Raw genomic sequence first — 18,080 nt, forward strand, 5'->3', positions numbered from 1 at the left:
TGCAGCTCCAAGAAGTAAATAAGTCAGCTTTGGCTTGTCTCTTTTTGTACCACCCATCCTGATTTATTCTAGCATTTTCATATTGTTATGAAATGTAACATATAGAAGAATGCATAAAACGTAAGTACAACTTATTTATAAATTCATGTAACAATTACCAGAAATACAACTGTTGGTATTTTAGAAACCCGTGTATCCTACACCTTTCCCCACCCCATCCCCCAAACCCAAATCCTGACTTATATAATAATTATTTCAGACTTTTCTTTTTATAACCATCTATATTTATACATGTCCCTGGAAAATACATGTTTGATTTGACCTGTCTTTTTTGTGTGTGTGTTTTTTTTTTTTTTGAGACCAAGTCTCACTTTGTTGCCCAGGCTAGAGTGCCGTGGTATCAGCCTAGCTCACAGCAACCTCAGACTCCTGGGCTCAAGCAATCTTCCTGCCTCAGCCTACAAAGTAGCTGGGACTAGAGGCACGCACCACTATGCCCGGCTAACTTTTTCTATATATTTTTAGTTGTCCAGTTAATTTCTTTCTATTTTTTAGTAGAGACGGGGTCTTGCTCTTGCTCAGGCTGGTCTCGAACTCCTGACCTCGAGTGATCCTCCCTCTTCAGTCTCCCAGAGTGCTAAGATTACAGGTGTGAGCCACCGCACCCGGCGTATAGACATTCTTAATGCCCAGAGTGTTTCCGGTTTTGGGATTTTTTTTACGCTTTCTTTTAATTGAGATATATATATATATTTGTTGGGTACCCATGCTTTTTTAATACCTGTATACAATGTGAAGGGATCAAATCAGGATAACTGGGATATTCATTATCTCAATTCTACTGAATCTCTTTATTGATCTGTACTTTATTATGAATGTACTTTACAAGACCTATCAAATCATGAATGGAAACCACTTACTTTGTGAACTATGTATGCACTCTTTTGGATGTTTTAATGACAATTATTTGTGTTGATTTTATGAATCTTGTCCTCTACGATTGTGCTTTTTGTGACCACTATAGAAATCTTTTCCTACTCTGAGATCATGAAGATCTTTTACTGTTATCTCTTAACAGCTTTATGTTTTTGTCCTTTATTGGGATAGATTTGACTGACAGGTATAATGTTTTTTCCCACACAACTTTTCTAGCACCATGTGTGAAAAATCAGATCATCTCCTTCCTCATTAATATTTAACCTGCCTGTCATTTAACAAATGTGCATATATGCATGAAACTATCTGTGGACTTTCTATTCCATTTCTATAGTCCATCTTACACATTTAAACTGTGAAAATATGTTAACCTGCTTTTAGGATTGTGTTCAGTTGCTTGTCCATTACACTTTCATGTAAATTTTATTTTTTATTTGTATTTTTTTTAGAGATGGCGTCTCATTCTGTCACCCAGGCTGGAGTGCAGTGGTCCAGATCAAACTCCTCTGAAGTCTCTGGGACTACAGTCACATACACCACACCAATTTTTTTTTTTTTTTAGAGACAGGGTCTTGCTATGTTAGACCTAGGCTAGTCTCAGCCTCCCACAGTGCTGGGATTACAGGGGTGAGCCATCCAAGGCAGCCCATATAAATCTAGACTCTAGAGTCAAGTTTGAAAAAAAAAAAAAAAACTACTGGAATCTAATTGACTTTAGAATCAATTTGGGGAGAATTACTGTCTTTACCACATTGATCTTCATGATCTCAGAGTAGGAAAAGATTTCTTAAGTGGGTAAAAAAAGCACAATCTTAGAGGACAAGATTGATAAAATCAATGCAAATAATTGTCATTAAAACATCCAAAAGAGTGTATACTAAACACCAACTTTAGTATTTGCCTATTTATGTCTTCACTAGTATCTTTCCATCAAGTATTATAATAATACTCTCCTTAAAAGTTTGGTGCATTCTTTTAAAGATCTGCCCTATTTCCTCACATGTCCAAGCCCCTCACCTCTGTAACACATGATTATGTTACCTTATGTAACAAAAAGAACTTTGCAGATGTAATTAAGGTTACCAATAAATGATCTTAAGATAGGGAGCTTACTCTGGATTATCCAGAGAACATTCACCAACTGTAGGCAGGAGAGAGGCAACAGAAGGAAAAGTCTAAGAGATGTGAAGAGAGACTTTATTTGGTATTGTTGATTTAAAGACTGAGTGCAATTTCACCAGAAATGGAGGTAGCCTCTTTAAGGAGCTGAGAGGCTGTCTCAGAGATAGACAGGAGAAAGGAAATGGGGGACTTCAACCCTACTACACTCAGCCAAAAAAGAAGTGAACTTTGCAAGCAATCTGAATGAAAACGATTCTCATATGCAAGCTGCAGATAAGAGCCCAGGAAGTCCAACAACCTTGATTTAAGTCTTGTGAGACTGAGAGCACAGAAACCAGCTGAGCTCACCTGGACTTCTGTCTGCATAAATACAACTTGTTTTAGAACTGCCAAATTTTACGGTAATTTGTTATGACAGCCATAGAAAATATATACTATTATAAAACGAATTCTTAAAAGTTACTCTTAACAACTGCTGCTATGGAGAAACTCTGGAGTTTTTAAAATAATTACCTAGAAAACATTACTTACGAATTCTAACCACTCATGTATAAGATTCTTTTGGATTTTCTATTTACACATTAGTAAATTTTTATTTCTTCTTTCCATTTGTTTTTTTAGGAAAAAAAAAGGGTCTCACCACGTTGCCCAGGCTGGACATAAACTTCTGGGCTCAAGTGATTCTCCAACCTCAGCCTCCCAAGTAGCTGGGACTACAGGTGCACTTCACCGCACCCTGCTTCTTCCTTCCATTTCTTATCCCTTTTTTCCCCTTTACTGGTCTAACAAAGATATATAATAAATTTGATAGTGAGCATGTTTTATTTATTCCTAATTACAAGAGATTAGCTTCAACATTTCACCATTCAGAATGCTCTAAATTTGCTTTGTAGGAGATTTTCCCAAAACCCTCTTTGAGGTTAAAGATATTCTTTTATCTCTATGTTGCTAAAAAATTTCTCATGTATATACATTGACTTTTATTGAATGCATTTTCTGCATTTATTCAAGTGATCACAATCTTTCTTCAATCTATTAATGTGAATTTCACTGACTAATTGTTCTATTGTACAATCATCTCATGTTACTAGAATGAATGAACACAACTTAGCTACCTATTTTTAAAAAACATTGTTGAATTTGGTGGTTGCTATATTTTAGAATTGTTATACCCAGATTATCTCTAATGCTTGGCTCTCATTCATGTTCTCACATTTTGTTTTGTTTTGTAAGTTTTTTAGAGACAGGGTCTTACTCTGTCACCTAGGCTGGAATGCAGTGGTCCAAGCATAGCTCACTGTAACCTCAAACTTCTGGGCTCAAAGGATCCTCCCACCTCAGCCTCCTGAGTACTACAGGCATGTGCCACCTTGCCCAGCTAATTTTTTTTATTTTATGTAGAGACAGGGTCTCACTTTGTTGCCCAGGCTGGTCCCAAACTCCTGGGCTCAAGTGATCCTCTTTGCCTCAGCTTCCCAAAGTGCTGGGGTTATAGGCATCAGCCACTCCCCTTGGCCTCTCATGAATTCTAATTTCTCATTTTCTCATTCAGGTTAGTTCAAGTACCAAAGATGTGTTCTTCTCATAAAATAAGTGAAATATTCTCTCCCCCAACCCACTATTCATTTAACAAAGAGTTATTACTAGCTCTATTTCCTGAAATATTTGTGCATTACTGAAATCATTTATTCCAATTATAGAAAGATATTAATAAAATCATATCTAGATATGAAATTATAGAGTTTCACAATTTTTAAAAATGGTTATAGCACTATTTAGACTTTCTTTTCCACTCAGTTTTGGAAAGTTATATATTTTTTCTAGAAATCTGTCCTTATGTATTATGTTCAAATTCATGGGTCTAAAAATACCTTTTATAATTTCTGCATGATCAGTAAATATATCCCTTATTTCATTCCAGGTAAAGCATCCATTTTCCTCTTTTGTCCTCATAATTTTAGTCTTTTCAAAAAATTAAATCCTGACATGATTAATCTTCTGTGTGTTAGATATAATTCATTACATTCTGCTACTTATTTCCTTCTGTATATTGTTATCAGGGTTTATATCACTAATTCTTTTTCTAACTTCTTGAAGATCAATGCTATAGTAGATTCTGCTACTGTCCACTGCCCATATTCCCTAGATGAGAAAATTATGCATATCTACCCACTGTGACATATGTTTTAAGAATATATATTCCCCATCTCAACACAAAGAAATGACAAATATTTGAGATAATGGAAATCTGAATTATCCTGATTTGATCATTACACAATGTATGCAACATATCAAAATATCACATGTACCCCATAAATATGTATAATCATTAGGTATCAATAAAAAATAAATTATAAATGGAAAAAAAGAATATATACATACATATCTTCCAGGGCATAGGCTTGGCCATATGATTTAGTCAGTGGAATGTAAGAAATGGACAGAAAGCACATATAAGCAGCAAATTCAAATGTAACTGTTAAGAATCGTTTTATCTCTGCCTCTTGTTCTTCCCCTCTGCTGTGTGAATGAGCATGTGCTGTATAGAGGCTGCTGTTCTGGCATTAATTCCCAAATGAGAAGACAAGTGGAGCAGAAAAAAACATATATACAATATGTCAGCAATAGCTTACCCAGAGCCAATGTCAGGTAATGTGAGAAATTTTTGCTTTAAGCCTTTGAGAGTTAGGAAACTTTTTTATACAGCAAAAATAATACTGGTGATTGGCCTATGAATTTCAAGTGTTTTCCTAGTATTTGCATTTAACCCTACCACCTTAGCTGTACCTGTTAACTTCAGGAATCATTCAATTTATATTTCTAATTTCCACTAATTTCTTCTTTGAAAGGTTAATTATTTAAAAACACTTTGTTTTCAAGAACATGGGGATTACTTTATTTTTCGCTTATTTTTATTATTAATCACTAGCTTAATTCAACTAACAATATGATTTGTAAATATCAATGCTTTGAAATTCCCTTTCTAAACCAGTGGCCAGTGTAGGTCTACACTACCATGGATATACCCAAAAAGAACATTACTCTGTAGTTCTTAAGCACAAAGTTGTTTCTGAATTTTTTTTTTTTTTTTTTTTTGGAGACCCAGACTCGTCTCGAACTCCTGACTTCGAGTAATCCTTCTGGCTCAGCCTTCCAAAGTGCTGGGATTATAGGTGTGAGCCACCATGCCTGGTCTTGAAATTATATTTTACTGTCTGATTATGCCTTATTTACTAGGGAGTAAATTAAATTACTCAGTGTAGCTGTGGATTTGTTCTACTGATTTTTCATATGTTTAAAATTTTGATATTAAATACATTGAATTTTAAGCTATACCTTTCTGATAAACTTCACCTTTTATTATTACATGACACACTTTAGCACTAGTAATGCTGTTTCCAAGTCTACTTTGTAAGTCTATTCTGATATTAATATGTATATAAGTTTTCTTTTGGTTACTGTTTTTTTTAATTGGGTAGGTAGTTGAGCTTTCTAATTTTTCTTTTTAATTGGGTTAAAAGAACAAAATGTACCACTTTAACCATTTTTAAGTGTGCAGTTCAGTAGTGTTAAGTATATTTACACTGCTGTGCAACAGACAGATCTTCAACATTTTTCATATAGCAAAACTGAAACTCTATACCCATTAAACAATTTCCCATTTCCCCCTGCTCTTAGCTCCTGGCAACCACCTTCCTACCTTCTGTTTCTATAAAGTTTACCACTTAAGTTAGATATAGAAGTGGAATCATATAGCATTTGTCTTTTTGTGACTGGGTATTTCCCTTAGCAGAAAGTCGTCAAGGTTCATCCAAGTTTGCAAAATGTGACAAGATTTACATCCTTTCTAAGTTTAAAGCCAAATAATATTCCGTTGTATGCATATACTACATTTTGTTTATCCATTCATCCATTGAAGGACATTTGGGTTTTGGTTATTGTGAATAATGCTGCTATGAACATGGATGCAAATATCTCTTTGATCCTCCTTTAAAGTCTTTTAGATATATACTTAGAATTGGTATTGCTGAGTACATAGTACCTCTGTCATTAATTTTTTTGAGAAACTGTCATCCTGTTTCCCATAAGGACTGCACCATTTTACATTCCCACCAACAATGCACATGGGTTCCAATTTCTCCACATCATTGTCAACAGGTGTCATTTTCTGTGTTTTTAATAGCAGCCATCCTAATGAGTGTGATACAATCTCTTGTGATTTTGATTTGTATTTCTATACCAGGTAGTGATTCTAAACATCTTTTCGAATGCTTTTTAGCCATTTTTATATTAATATCATATTTAGAAAATTATCTATACAAATCCTTGGTCCATTTTTAAATTATTTTTTTTGAGTTGTAGGAGTTCTTTACTCAGGATGTGAACTCCTTATCAGATATATGAACTATGAATATATGTATCATATGCATGATATAAGAATTCCAATTTGTATACTTTCTTTTTTCTTTTTTGAGACAGAGTCTCGCTCTGTGGCCAGGGCTAGAGTGCCATGGCGTCAGCCTAGCTCACAGCAACCTCAAACTCCTGGGCTGAAACAATCCTACTGCCTCAGCCTCCCGAGTAGCTGGGAGTACAGGCATGCGCCACCATGCCTGGCTAATTTTTTCTATATATATTTTTAGTTGTCTGGCTAATTTCTTTCTATTTTTTTAGTAGGGACAGGGTCTTACTCTTGCTCAGGCTGGTCTCGAACTCCTGACCTTGAGCGATCCTCCAGCCTCGGCCTCCCAGAGTGCTAGGATTACAGGCGTGAGCCACCGCACCTGCCTATTTTTGTTTTGTAACGTGATTGTGGAGTGAAATCCAGGACACCACTGTCAAATCCAAGGTCACGAAGACTTTCCTCTAAGGCTTTATTCTAAGTGTTCTATAATTTTAGAAGATATGTTTAAATCTTTAATCCAGTTTGATTTTCACGTATGGTCTAAGGTAAGGGTCCAACCTCCTTCTTTTACATGTGGATATCTAATTTTTCCAACACCATTTGTTGAAGAGAACCTTTCTCCATTGAATGGCCTTGATATACTTGTCAAAAATCATTTAATAATATATATGAGGATTTATTTCTGGGCTTTCTATTCTATTCCATTGGTCTATACATCCATCCTATAGTAATACAACAATGTTTTGATTATCATAACTTTGTAATATGTTTGAAACCAGGAAGTCTTAAGCCTCCAAATTTATTCTTCTTTTTCAAGAATGGTTTGCCTCTTCAGGGTCCCATGAGATTACACATGAATTTTAGGATAGATTTTTCTGTCTCTGCAAAAAATTGTCATTGGGATTTGCATAGGGATTGCACTGAATCTGTAGATCGCTTTGGGTAGTACTGACATACTAACAATATTAAGTCATCCATGAACATAGGATATATTTGCATTTGTATGCATGCATGTATGAATTTATATTTTTTAATTTTTTAATTTTTTTAAATATTTTTATTTCATTTTATTTTTTATTTTTGTATGTATGCATGTATGCATGAGACAGGGTCTTGCTGTGTTGCCCAGGCTGGAGTACAGTGGAGCAATCATAACTCACTGTAGCACCAAACTCCTAGGCTCAAGCAATCCTCCTGCCTTAGTCTTCCAAGTAGCTGGGACTACAGGAGCACATCACCACGCCCAGCTAATTTATTTTTTGTAGAGTCAGGATCTTGCTATGTTGGCCAGGATGGTTTCAAACTCCTGGCCTCAAGCAATCCTCCTACCTTGGCCTCCCAAAGTGCTGGGATTACAGGCATAAGCCACTGCACCCAGCTGTTGTTTACTATAACAGCTTTATTAATGTATAATTCACTCAAGTGTACAATTGTTTTTCATATATTCAATGTTTTACAACCATTATTACCCCAAAAAGAAACCCGCTATCCATGAGCAGTCACTCTACATTTCTTCCTAACCACTCACCCACAATCCCTGTCCCAGGCAACCACAACCTACATTTTGTCTATATGGATTTTCTTGTTCCAGTCATTTCATATAAATGGACTCATACAATATGTGGTCCTTTGTAACTGGCTCCTTTCACTTACTGTCTTCATAATGTTTTCATATTGTATCATGTATTAGTACTTTCATTTGATTACCAAATACTCCATTATATGGATATATCACATTTATTCTTGCATCAGGTGATGAAAATTTGAGTTCATTTTTAAAATGCTACAATGAACATTTTCATACAAGTTTTTGGGTGGACATGTTTTTATTTCTCTTGGTTACAAGAGTAGAATTGCTGGATCATATGGTAACTCTATGTTTAACCATCTGAGAACTTCCAGACTGTACTCCAAAACAGATGTCCATTTTACATTCCTACCAGCACTGTAAGAGGGTTCCACTTTCTCCCCATCCTTACCAACACTTGTTAGTATATCTTTACTACAGTCATCCTAGTAGGTATGAGATGGCATCATTATGATTTTGATTTTAACTCCCCTGATGGCTAATGATGATGAACTTTTCACATGCTTATTGGCCATATATATTTCTTTTTGATGATATGTCATCTATACGAATTATTTGCCCATTTTTAAATTGGGTTATTTGTCTTCTTGAGTTATAATTTATATATTACAAGCACAAGTCCTTAACTGAATATATGATTTGCAAATATTTTCTCCTAACCTATTATCTCTTTTTAAAATAGACTTTATTTTTCAGAATGGTTCTAGCTTCACAGCAAAACTAAGCAGACTATAGAGTATTCCCATATACCCTTTTTGTCCCCATACATGCACAACCTCCCCATCAACATCCCGCAACAGAGTGATACATTGGTTATAATCAATGAACCTACACTGTATTATTGTCCAAAGTCCACAGTTTCCATTAGGGTTCACTTTTGGTGCTGTACATTCTATGGGTTTTCACAAATGTAGGGTACATGCATCCACCACTATAGCATCATACATAATAGTTTCACTGCCCAAAAAATCTTCTAGGCTCTGCCTAGTCATCCCTCCCTCTCCCCACCCCCTGGCAATCACTGATCTTTTTATTGTCTCCATAGTTTTGCCATTTCCAGAATGTCATATAGTTAGAATCACATTACGTAGCCTTTTCAGCTAGGCTTCTTTTACTTAGTAATATGAACTTAAGCTTCATCTATGTCTTTTCACAGCTTGATAGCTCATTTATTTTTAGGGTTGAGTAACAGGCCACTGTCTGGACATACCAGTTTGTTTATCCATTCACCTACTGAAAAACATCTTGGTTTTCTCCAAGTTTTGGCAATCGTGGATAAAGCTGCTAAAAACATCCATGTACAGATTATTGTACAGCTATAAATTTCAACTGATTTGAGTAAATTTGCTGGACCATTTAGTAGAGCATATTTAGCTCTGTAAGAAACTGTCAAACGCCTTCCAAAGTGGCTGTACCAGTTTGCATTCCCACCAGCAATGAATGAGAGTTCCTATTTCTCCACATCCTTCCAAACATTTGGTATTGTCATTGTTCTGGACTTTGGATCTCCTAATAGGTGTGTAGTGATATCTCATTGTTGTTTTGACTTGCAACTCCCTAGTAACATATGATGTTGAGCATCTTTTCATATGTTTATTTGCCACCTATTTATCCTCTTTGGTGAAGTGTTAGTTCAGGTATTTTGACCAATTTTTCACTGGGTTTTCTTACTGTTGAGTTCTAAGGGTTTTCTGTGTATTTTGGATAACAGTCCTTTATCAGATTTGTCCTTTGCAAATATTTTCTTCCACTCACTCGTCTTCTCATTCTCTAGACAGTATCTCTCATAGAGCAGAAGTTTTTAATTTTGATGAAGTCCAGCTTATCAATTACTTTTCATTGATTGTGCTTTGGTGTTGTATCTGAAAAGTCATGCCAAGGTCACCTAGATTTTCTCCTAGGTTATCTTTTAGGAATTTTATAGTTTTGCATTTTTCATTTAGGTCTATGATACACTGAGTTAATTTTTGTGAAGGGTTTAAGTCTGCATCCAGGTTATTTTACACGTGGATATCTCGTTCCAGCATCATCTGTTAAAAAGACTATGATTATTCTATTGTATTGCCTTTGTTTCTTTGTCAAAGATTAGTTGACTGTACTTACGTGGGTCTACTTCTGGGCTTTCTACTGTGGCTTTATAGTAAGCCTTGAAGTTGGGTAGTGTCAGTCCTCCAAATTTGTTCTTCTCTATTAATATCGTGTTAGCTATTGTGGGTTTTGTTTGTTGTGTTTCTTTTGTCTTTATTGCCCCTCCAGATACCCACAAAATAACTTGCTGGGATTTTGATTGAGATAGCATTGAATCTATGGATCATGTTTGGAAGAACTCACACGTTGACATTACTGAGCCTTCCTATCCATGAACATGGAATATTTCTCCATTTAGTTCTTGATTTCTTTCATCAGGGTTTTGTGGTATTCTCATATAGACTGCGCACATATTTTGTTAGATTTCTAACTATTTATTTGGATAACAACATAAATTGTATTGTGTTGTATGTACAAATGGTCCCAGGCTTATGATAGTTTGATTTATGGTTTTTCAACTTTACAATGGTATGAAAGCAATAGGCATTCAGTAGAAACCCTACTTCAAATTTTGAATTTTGATCTTCTCCTGGGCTAGCAACATACAGTACAATACTCTCTTGTGATTCAGGGTAGCAGCAGTGAGCCATTCTGTTTTTCACTTTTAATACAGTATTCAATAAATTATGCAAGATATTCAATACTTTATTATAAAATATGGTTTGTGTCAGATGATTTTGTCCAAGTAAAGGCTGTAAGTGTTCTGAGTACATTTAAGGTAGGCTAGGCTAAGCTATTTCATTTCATAGGCTAGGTATATTAGATGCATTTTCACCTTAATACTTTCAACTTAACGATGGGTTTACTGGGATGTAACCCCATAAGCTGAGGAACATCTGTACTGCCTTTTCACTTTCTGTGTGGTATCCTTTGAAATACAAAATCTTAAAATTTTATAATGTCCAATTTACTTTTTTTTTTGTCCCTTGAGCTACTAATATCATAAGAAATTGCTATATCTACAGTACTTTCTATATCTCTGGTATCTAAAATCACTTTCATTCTACTGTTGGGACTTTAATGAGGTGCTGCTGGTGGTGATTTCTCAGATTCTACCCTCTCACTTGAAAGATATTTTTGCAAGGCATGCAATTATAGGCTTATAGTTATTTTCCCTTGGCACATTAAAGCTATCATTTCATTGTCTATTGGCTTCATCTGGTTACTGTTGGGAAGTTAGCTGTCAGCTGTCTAGTGACCCTTCTTTCTTTGAAAGTTAACTTGTCTTTTATTCCCCAGCTGCTCATCTCTAGTATCTCTCCTCAGTTACAAAAAAGTCCTAGTTATTAACTGTAAAAAATATTGACTCTGCCCCATTCTCTCTCTTCTCTTCTTCTGGAACTCTGACTATAAATGTCTATTTTAGACCTTCTCTGTCATTCTATATTCCAAGTATCTTGCTAACCTTTTTATTTCAAAAATAAAAAGCTTTGTAATAAAATCTACTAGATATTAAATTATGCAACTTGATTTGAAACTGACTAAACAATAGCAAAGACTCTGGAGAATATCGTTCTGTATACTCTTTCCCATATATTCTATCTCTTCGCCTCACTGTGGTAATTTTTAAGCAATTTCTTGTGAATAGTCTTCCAATTCACTAATTCTCTAATTGTGTCTAACCTGCTGTTAATCTCTTCAATTGGCTGAATTCTTAATTTCAATCATAATTGTTTTTATTTCCAGAAGTTCTGTGGTTATTCTTTGGAATTTCTTATATGCACATATTTTTATTTCCTTAAATATAGTTTATTAAATATTTATTAAATATTAAACATAGTTTACTCCAAATTCTGTTTAATAATTCCACTGTATAAACTATTAAGGTATGTTTCTGCTGTTCTTTTGCTCATACATGTGGTACTCTCATTTCTTTGATTATTAACTATGTGAGCTGCTTGCTTTTCTCATAACTTGAGTAAATACTTTGAGGTCTAGGATACAGGTGAATGTCTTCATGAAAGATCTACATTTGCACATGCTAGGTGCCTGGGAAACTAAAAGGTAACAATCACTTTAAATTTACAACTAGTGGCTACTTTAGTAGTGTCAATTTGGGTTGCATGAATACAACTTTTTTTCCATCAAACACTATATATTTTTATTAAACAGTATATATTTTTTATTACTTCAAAATATTTAGGGGGTACAAGTGCTTTTGGTTACATGGATTGCTTTTGTAATGCTTGAGTCATGGCTGTAGGTGTGCCCATCACCCAAACAGTGTTCACTGTACTCATTAGAAATACAACTTTTACTTTAATTTTTTCCTCCCTACTCTGCTTAGCACAATCAGGGACAGATCCTTTGTAGTGCCCTAGAGAAGTAGGTGGGAAACAAGTTAAGTTCTCTTTCACTGAGAGTGTACTGCTTTTGGGTACCAATTTAGTTAAAAAAAAAAAAAAAGACTACTATGGGAATCCCCACCTTTGGTCCCCGTGTTTGTGTCTTTTAACCCTGTTTTAGGTAGCTTCTGAAAACCTTAACTCCTCAGACTCCCCAAATTCCACAATGGTCTTCAGTATTCATTTCAGTATTTCACTTCTCTATAGTTTTATCCTGATAATAACTTACCCAGCATATATTCAAAGATTTTAGGTAGATGTTTCTCATCTATTAGCTGGCCATTTTGTCTTCAGCAGTAAAGACATGCCAGAAACAGAAAGCTTTTACCCACTCTTTGGTCCAGTTCAAGAGAGCCTCTGGATCCACCAACTTGCAGAGGTGAAAAATTACCACCAAACTGCCCTATCAATTTGGCATACTTTTAATTCCTATCTGATTCAACCTGTCCAGTTTCTGGCACACCTGATTATTCTCTCCTCTAAGAGCCAGTTTTTGGCTTGCATACCACCACCCCACTTTCCTATATAACTCCCATATGATCACTCCTCAGGGTTCAGATCTGTGTTTTCTCATTTCTACATCTCCTCTGCCACCATTTAGCCTTAGGCCACCAACATCCATCTCCTAGATGAATAGCCTCTTAACTGGACTTCTGCCCACTCTTGTCCTTATACAACCCATTCTCTGCCATAGCAACCAGAGTGATCTTTTTAAAATAAAAATTAGATCATGTCATGCTGCCTGTGTATAACCCTAAGATACTGTATTTGAACTTCAGATAAACACCACACAATTTACCATGGCCCACAAATTCTTGTATGACTCCTGCCTGCCTATACATCCATAATTACCCTCTTATATAATACTATAGACAAACAGACCATTTTTTCATTTCCTTAAATATGCCAAATTCTTTCCCATCTCAGATTCTTGATACTTACCTTTCCCTCTTCCTGGAATACTGTTTCCCTTCTTTTTGTGTGGTTAATTCCTACTCCCACTTCAGATTTCACTACAACTGTGACTTTCTCTGAGGCCTCCTTTACCACCCAATCCAATAGCATTCTGTCCTTCTCCCTTAGAACATTTATTATAACTTGTGATTAAGTAATTATTGTCAGTTTATTTTAATGTCTGTTCAGTCAATTATCTGTAGGTTCCAGGCCTGTACAGACCCTATTTGTTATCTTTTCGCTATATGCCCAGGCCCTAGGACAGTGTCTTGCATATACTAGGCATTCAATGAACATATGTTAAATAACTGATTTCTCTCCCTTAAGCAGACGCACAGGAAAAATACAAGTCTAATTAGAAATTACATGTTGAGCTCAGAATCAGAACCAAGGAGAATGAGTTAAATGATGAGAATATACATAAGAATCAGGCCAAAATAAGACATATCTGCAAATATTCTCATAAGGCTTAAGGTTATATAGCCAAGATTACTTTCCCCTGATTGATATTTAATGGAAACCGGGCATGGTGGCTCATGCCTATAATCCTAGCACTCTGGAAGGCCGAGGCGGGAGACCAGCCTGAGCAAGAGTGAGACCCTGCTTCTACTCAAAATAGAAAAAAATTAGCTGGGAATGGTTGCATGTGCCTATAGTCCCAGCTACTTGGGAGGCTGAAACAGGAGGATCACTTAAGCCCAGGAGTTTGAGGTTGCTGTGAGCTAGATTGATGCGATAGCACTCTAGCCCGGGCAACAGAGTGAGACTGTATCTCAAAAAAAAAAAAAAAAAAAGAAAAAAACAATAAATAACTTGAGAGACTTTTTAAATTTTAAAATTAAAAAAGTATAAAATTATTAAATTTAAAAAAATTGAAACAATAGTTAATGGATAAGGCCAGCACATGCCTAAATAACTCAATACTTGGCTTTTAATTATTGGTCTACATTTTACTTAAAGGAAATAAATAATCACCTACAAATGGCATATATTTCTCATGTTGGCTTATAAAATTTTGTTATTTAAAACCCTGAAAACATTTTCCCACAGAACCAATATTATACACAGTGGTTAGGTTCCTTTGGTTAGTATATAATGTTTAATCCATGTATCCACTTTAATAACTATTAATTGAGTACTTGTTTGTGCCAGGAACTAACTGTTCTAGAGATACAATAGTAAACAAAATAGACAAAAAATCCTGTCCTCAAGATCTTATATCCATGTGCTCAAACAGGCAAAAATAAATAAATAAATAAAATATATAGAATGGTAGATGGTGATATATGCTATGGTGAAAAACAATGTTGGGTAGAGGGATAGAGAATGGAGAGAGTACAATTTTAACCAATCATTAGTAAAATTTATTTGTATGTGTTCTCAAAAGGATTTAAGATAGATATTACTTTTAGAACCTAAGTATTACAAATAAAATAACAATGCTTACACAAGGAAAGACTTTCAACTGAGGAGCTTTATAAAAGCACAGTTTCTTTCCCACAGTGGTAGGATAGGTGGAGAACTGCTCAGGTTCTAAGTCACTTAACAAATGAGCTGTCAAAGCCTGAGGCAGGTTCCCCAAGAAGGCAGTGGCTAGAAAACGTAAGAGGCTGAAAGCAGTAATGGAAATCCCAGGAAGAAAGAAATGAGAAGCCAAGAAGGAAAGCACACTTCTTGGTGATATGAGCCCATGGACAGGCAGTCCTCTTAATCAACCAATTCCTAGCCAGTTTTTCTTTCCACAACTGCAACTATTTCTCCCCAAGATAGCTTTCCTATTGACATACAATGTTACATAACTTTCCCTCATTATTCTATCCACCAAACAAATATTTAACCTTTAGGGCTTTTCTGACAACTTTAATGACAGAAAAAGATCCATTTTATTCCCTACCTATACCATTATAACTCATAGCAAAGGAACATAGTTAGCAAGTAAAGTACTCTGGCTCTCTCATATTTTACCTTAACAATTGGGATAGAGACCAGGATCTGGGGTGAAATGCAAGAAAAAAGAATTGGAACAAGGTTTCAAAAAGCATCCCTAACACCACAGTAATGTCTGGACGAGGAAAGACAATCAACCAGTTTAGTTTTCTATAATTTGTACACAACCACTTCTACTACCCAAGAGCACGTAGCACAAACTAAACTGAGAGAAACAGAAGGGAGTAACAAAAGCAAGTCCTCTCTAAAGCCACTGGCTTATATAGATAGCTGGGATGATAGCCAGGTAAGGAATGAACATATAAATTAAGCCTGTCCATAATAACTTCAGTTTTTACTTCTTCATATGAAAAAGGGCCTTCTTATTAATTTCACCTGAAAAAAGCAAGAGTTTTAATTAGTGAGTGCTAATTTTTTTGTAATTACACTGATATTTTCATGAAATAAAACAGTTCCTCACTCAGGTGGTGACTATCAAATATATTTCCAGGAATTTTTCAAATTAAATACAACATATTTGTATTTAAAATTTCATAAAATAAAGTCTCAAGTTTAAAGATAAGCAGCAACATACAATCAAAACAAAGCATCAGCAGAAAGAAGTTAGCCAAAAACAATTACCTTTATGGCTGTGTGTTTGTTTTCATCTTCTTCCATCCATAGATCCTGTTCATAATAATATAAGCCATCATTGATAACTTTAGCAAGTTCAGATGTAATTTTTGCCAGAGACATGTGGTTGCCTGTTCGATCTCCTCCAGGATGTTTTCTCATATAAGGTGGTGTCTGAGTCACAATCAAAATCTTGTTTAAATCTTGGTCATCAATTTCATAATCTGAATCATTATCAGACCAATCAGTAAATGTGTTTTTTCGTCCTTCTATTTGTTCCATCTCCTCATCAAATAAAAAATCAAGCTCTTCTTGTTCTGGTTCTTCTGAAGGACATAGTTGATTTGATGCCTCTTCAGGTACAGGCACTGATTCCTGAAAGAAGAAATTGGTATTTTATATAAAAACTTGTCTATCATTTTCAAAATAAAAGTCATATAGCAGTGTTAAAAGCAAGCCATATCAAGCTTGTACGCTCAATGACTAGTTTAGCAGCCAAATTGTGAAAGACAATCAAGCCAGTATTATTCTGGCCCAGTAATTATAATGTAATTGCTAAAGACCAAGTTAAATTTAAGACTAAAGAAAAACACAAAGCTGAATAAAGGAAGGATTAAAGACTCCTTTAGAGTTAGAATCGTCCTCAGATCATCTGCTACATCACATTTACTCATTTTACTGATGAGAAAACAAAGGGCTAGGCCTAGAGATGTGAAATTTGCCTATGATTTCAGGGTTAAGACTAGAACCAAGATCTTCTGACTTTCAGAGTTAATGATCTTCCCTAGTCTGAACCCTTTTTTAGCTCACAATGATAATTATCTTAGTTTCTTAGGCAAATCCCTCTGCCCCATTCTCATTCCCATTCTATTTGGCCTAGTTTTCATGTCAAATTCTCCCTAATACTCACTGAATTTTTAAATTTCCACCCTTCCTATAGAACTTAAAATAGCTACTGCCATACATAACAACTTTTAGATCCTAGACCCTCTAATATTTATCCTAGTCTAAACTGCCAGCACAATGAAATAATTTCTCCTTGCTATCACCTTCACTTGCCATCCTCTGATCTAGCTTTATCTTTTAGTTCATACTCCCCTACATCTAGTACAAAACAATTCCTCCCTTCCAGAATTCCTATTCATGTAGACCTATATCCAAGTCAGTCAGTTGATAATTCTCTGGGTGCTTCTGCTAATCCAGGCACTGTTGTAGGCAGAGGTAAACAGCAATAAATTTAACAATGACTCTGCCCCGATGGAACTAACATTCTAGCAAATGGAAGGCTGCCTATCATGTTTTTGCTAAAAAAAAGTTGTAAAACACCGTGAATATATATATTTTCTAAAACACTGAATACACTCTTAAAAACTATATTCTTCACATTTGCAGGTACATGAAAGAAGTCTCAGAGAATAAACACCAAACTGCTAATAATAGTAAATCCTGGACAGAACATTTACTTTTTACTCGATATTTAAATCTCTCTTTCAAACACAAATTTTTTTTGGAATTTCTGAGGAAGATTTTGGGTGGAAGATGACTGTCTGTGCATGCTTATGTGCAACAACAATACACAGTAATGAAAAGAATAAGTAAACATCAACACTGAAAACATATATTACTATCAGAAGATCAGAAACTTTTATGACTTTCTATTTTTTTGTCTTTTCTTTTTGTTTTTTTCCTCATTTTTTATATACTTTTTATTTATTTTTATTTTTTTTCTATTCACAGCATCAGAACATAATGACTTTCTAAAAAGCAGAAAGTAAATGAGATTGTATTAATAACCAAGAGCAGAGGAAACAGCAACCTAGAACTGACATAAGGAAAGGCTGATAGGGGCTGGGCACAGTGGCTCACGCCAGTAATCTTAGCACTCTGGGTGGCTGAGGGGGAGGATTGCTTCAGGTCAGGAGTTCGAGACCAGCCTGAGCAAGAGTGAGACCCCTTCTCTACTAAAAATAGAAAAAATTAGCCAGGTGTGGTGGTATGTGCCTGTAGTCCCAGCTACTCAGGAGGCTGAGGCAGGAGGATCACTTGAGCCCAGGAGTTTGAGGTTGCTGTGAACTAGGCCAAT

At 35.3% G+C, this 18,080-nt stretch overlaps 1 protein-coding gene across 1 annotated transcript in view; it reads right to left on the reverse strand.

Moving 5' to 3' along the window:
• The window catches only part of LARP1B (La ribonucleoprotein 1B), a 94,893-nt gene that overhangs the window by 37,394 nt on the left and 39,419 nt on the right, over nt 1-18,080 (reverse strand). The window contains 1 exon segment of the mRNA XM_045552296.1: nt 16,007-16,372. Coding sequence (XP_045408252.1) covers nt 16,007-16,372 — 366 coding nt within the window.

This window comes from Lemur catta, chromosome 5, assembly GCF_020740605.2.
Source record: "Lemur catta isolate mLemCat1 chromosome 5, mLemCat1.pri, whole genome shotgun sequence".
Classification (NCBI taxonomy): Eukaryota; Metazoa; Chordata; class Mammalia; order Primates; family Lemuridae; genus Lemur; species Lemur catta.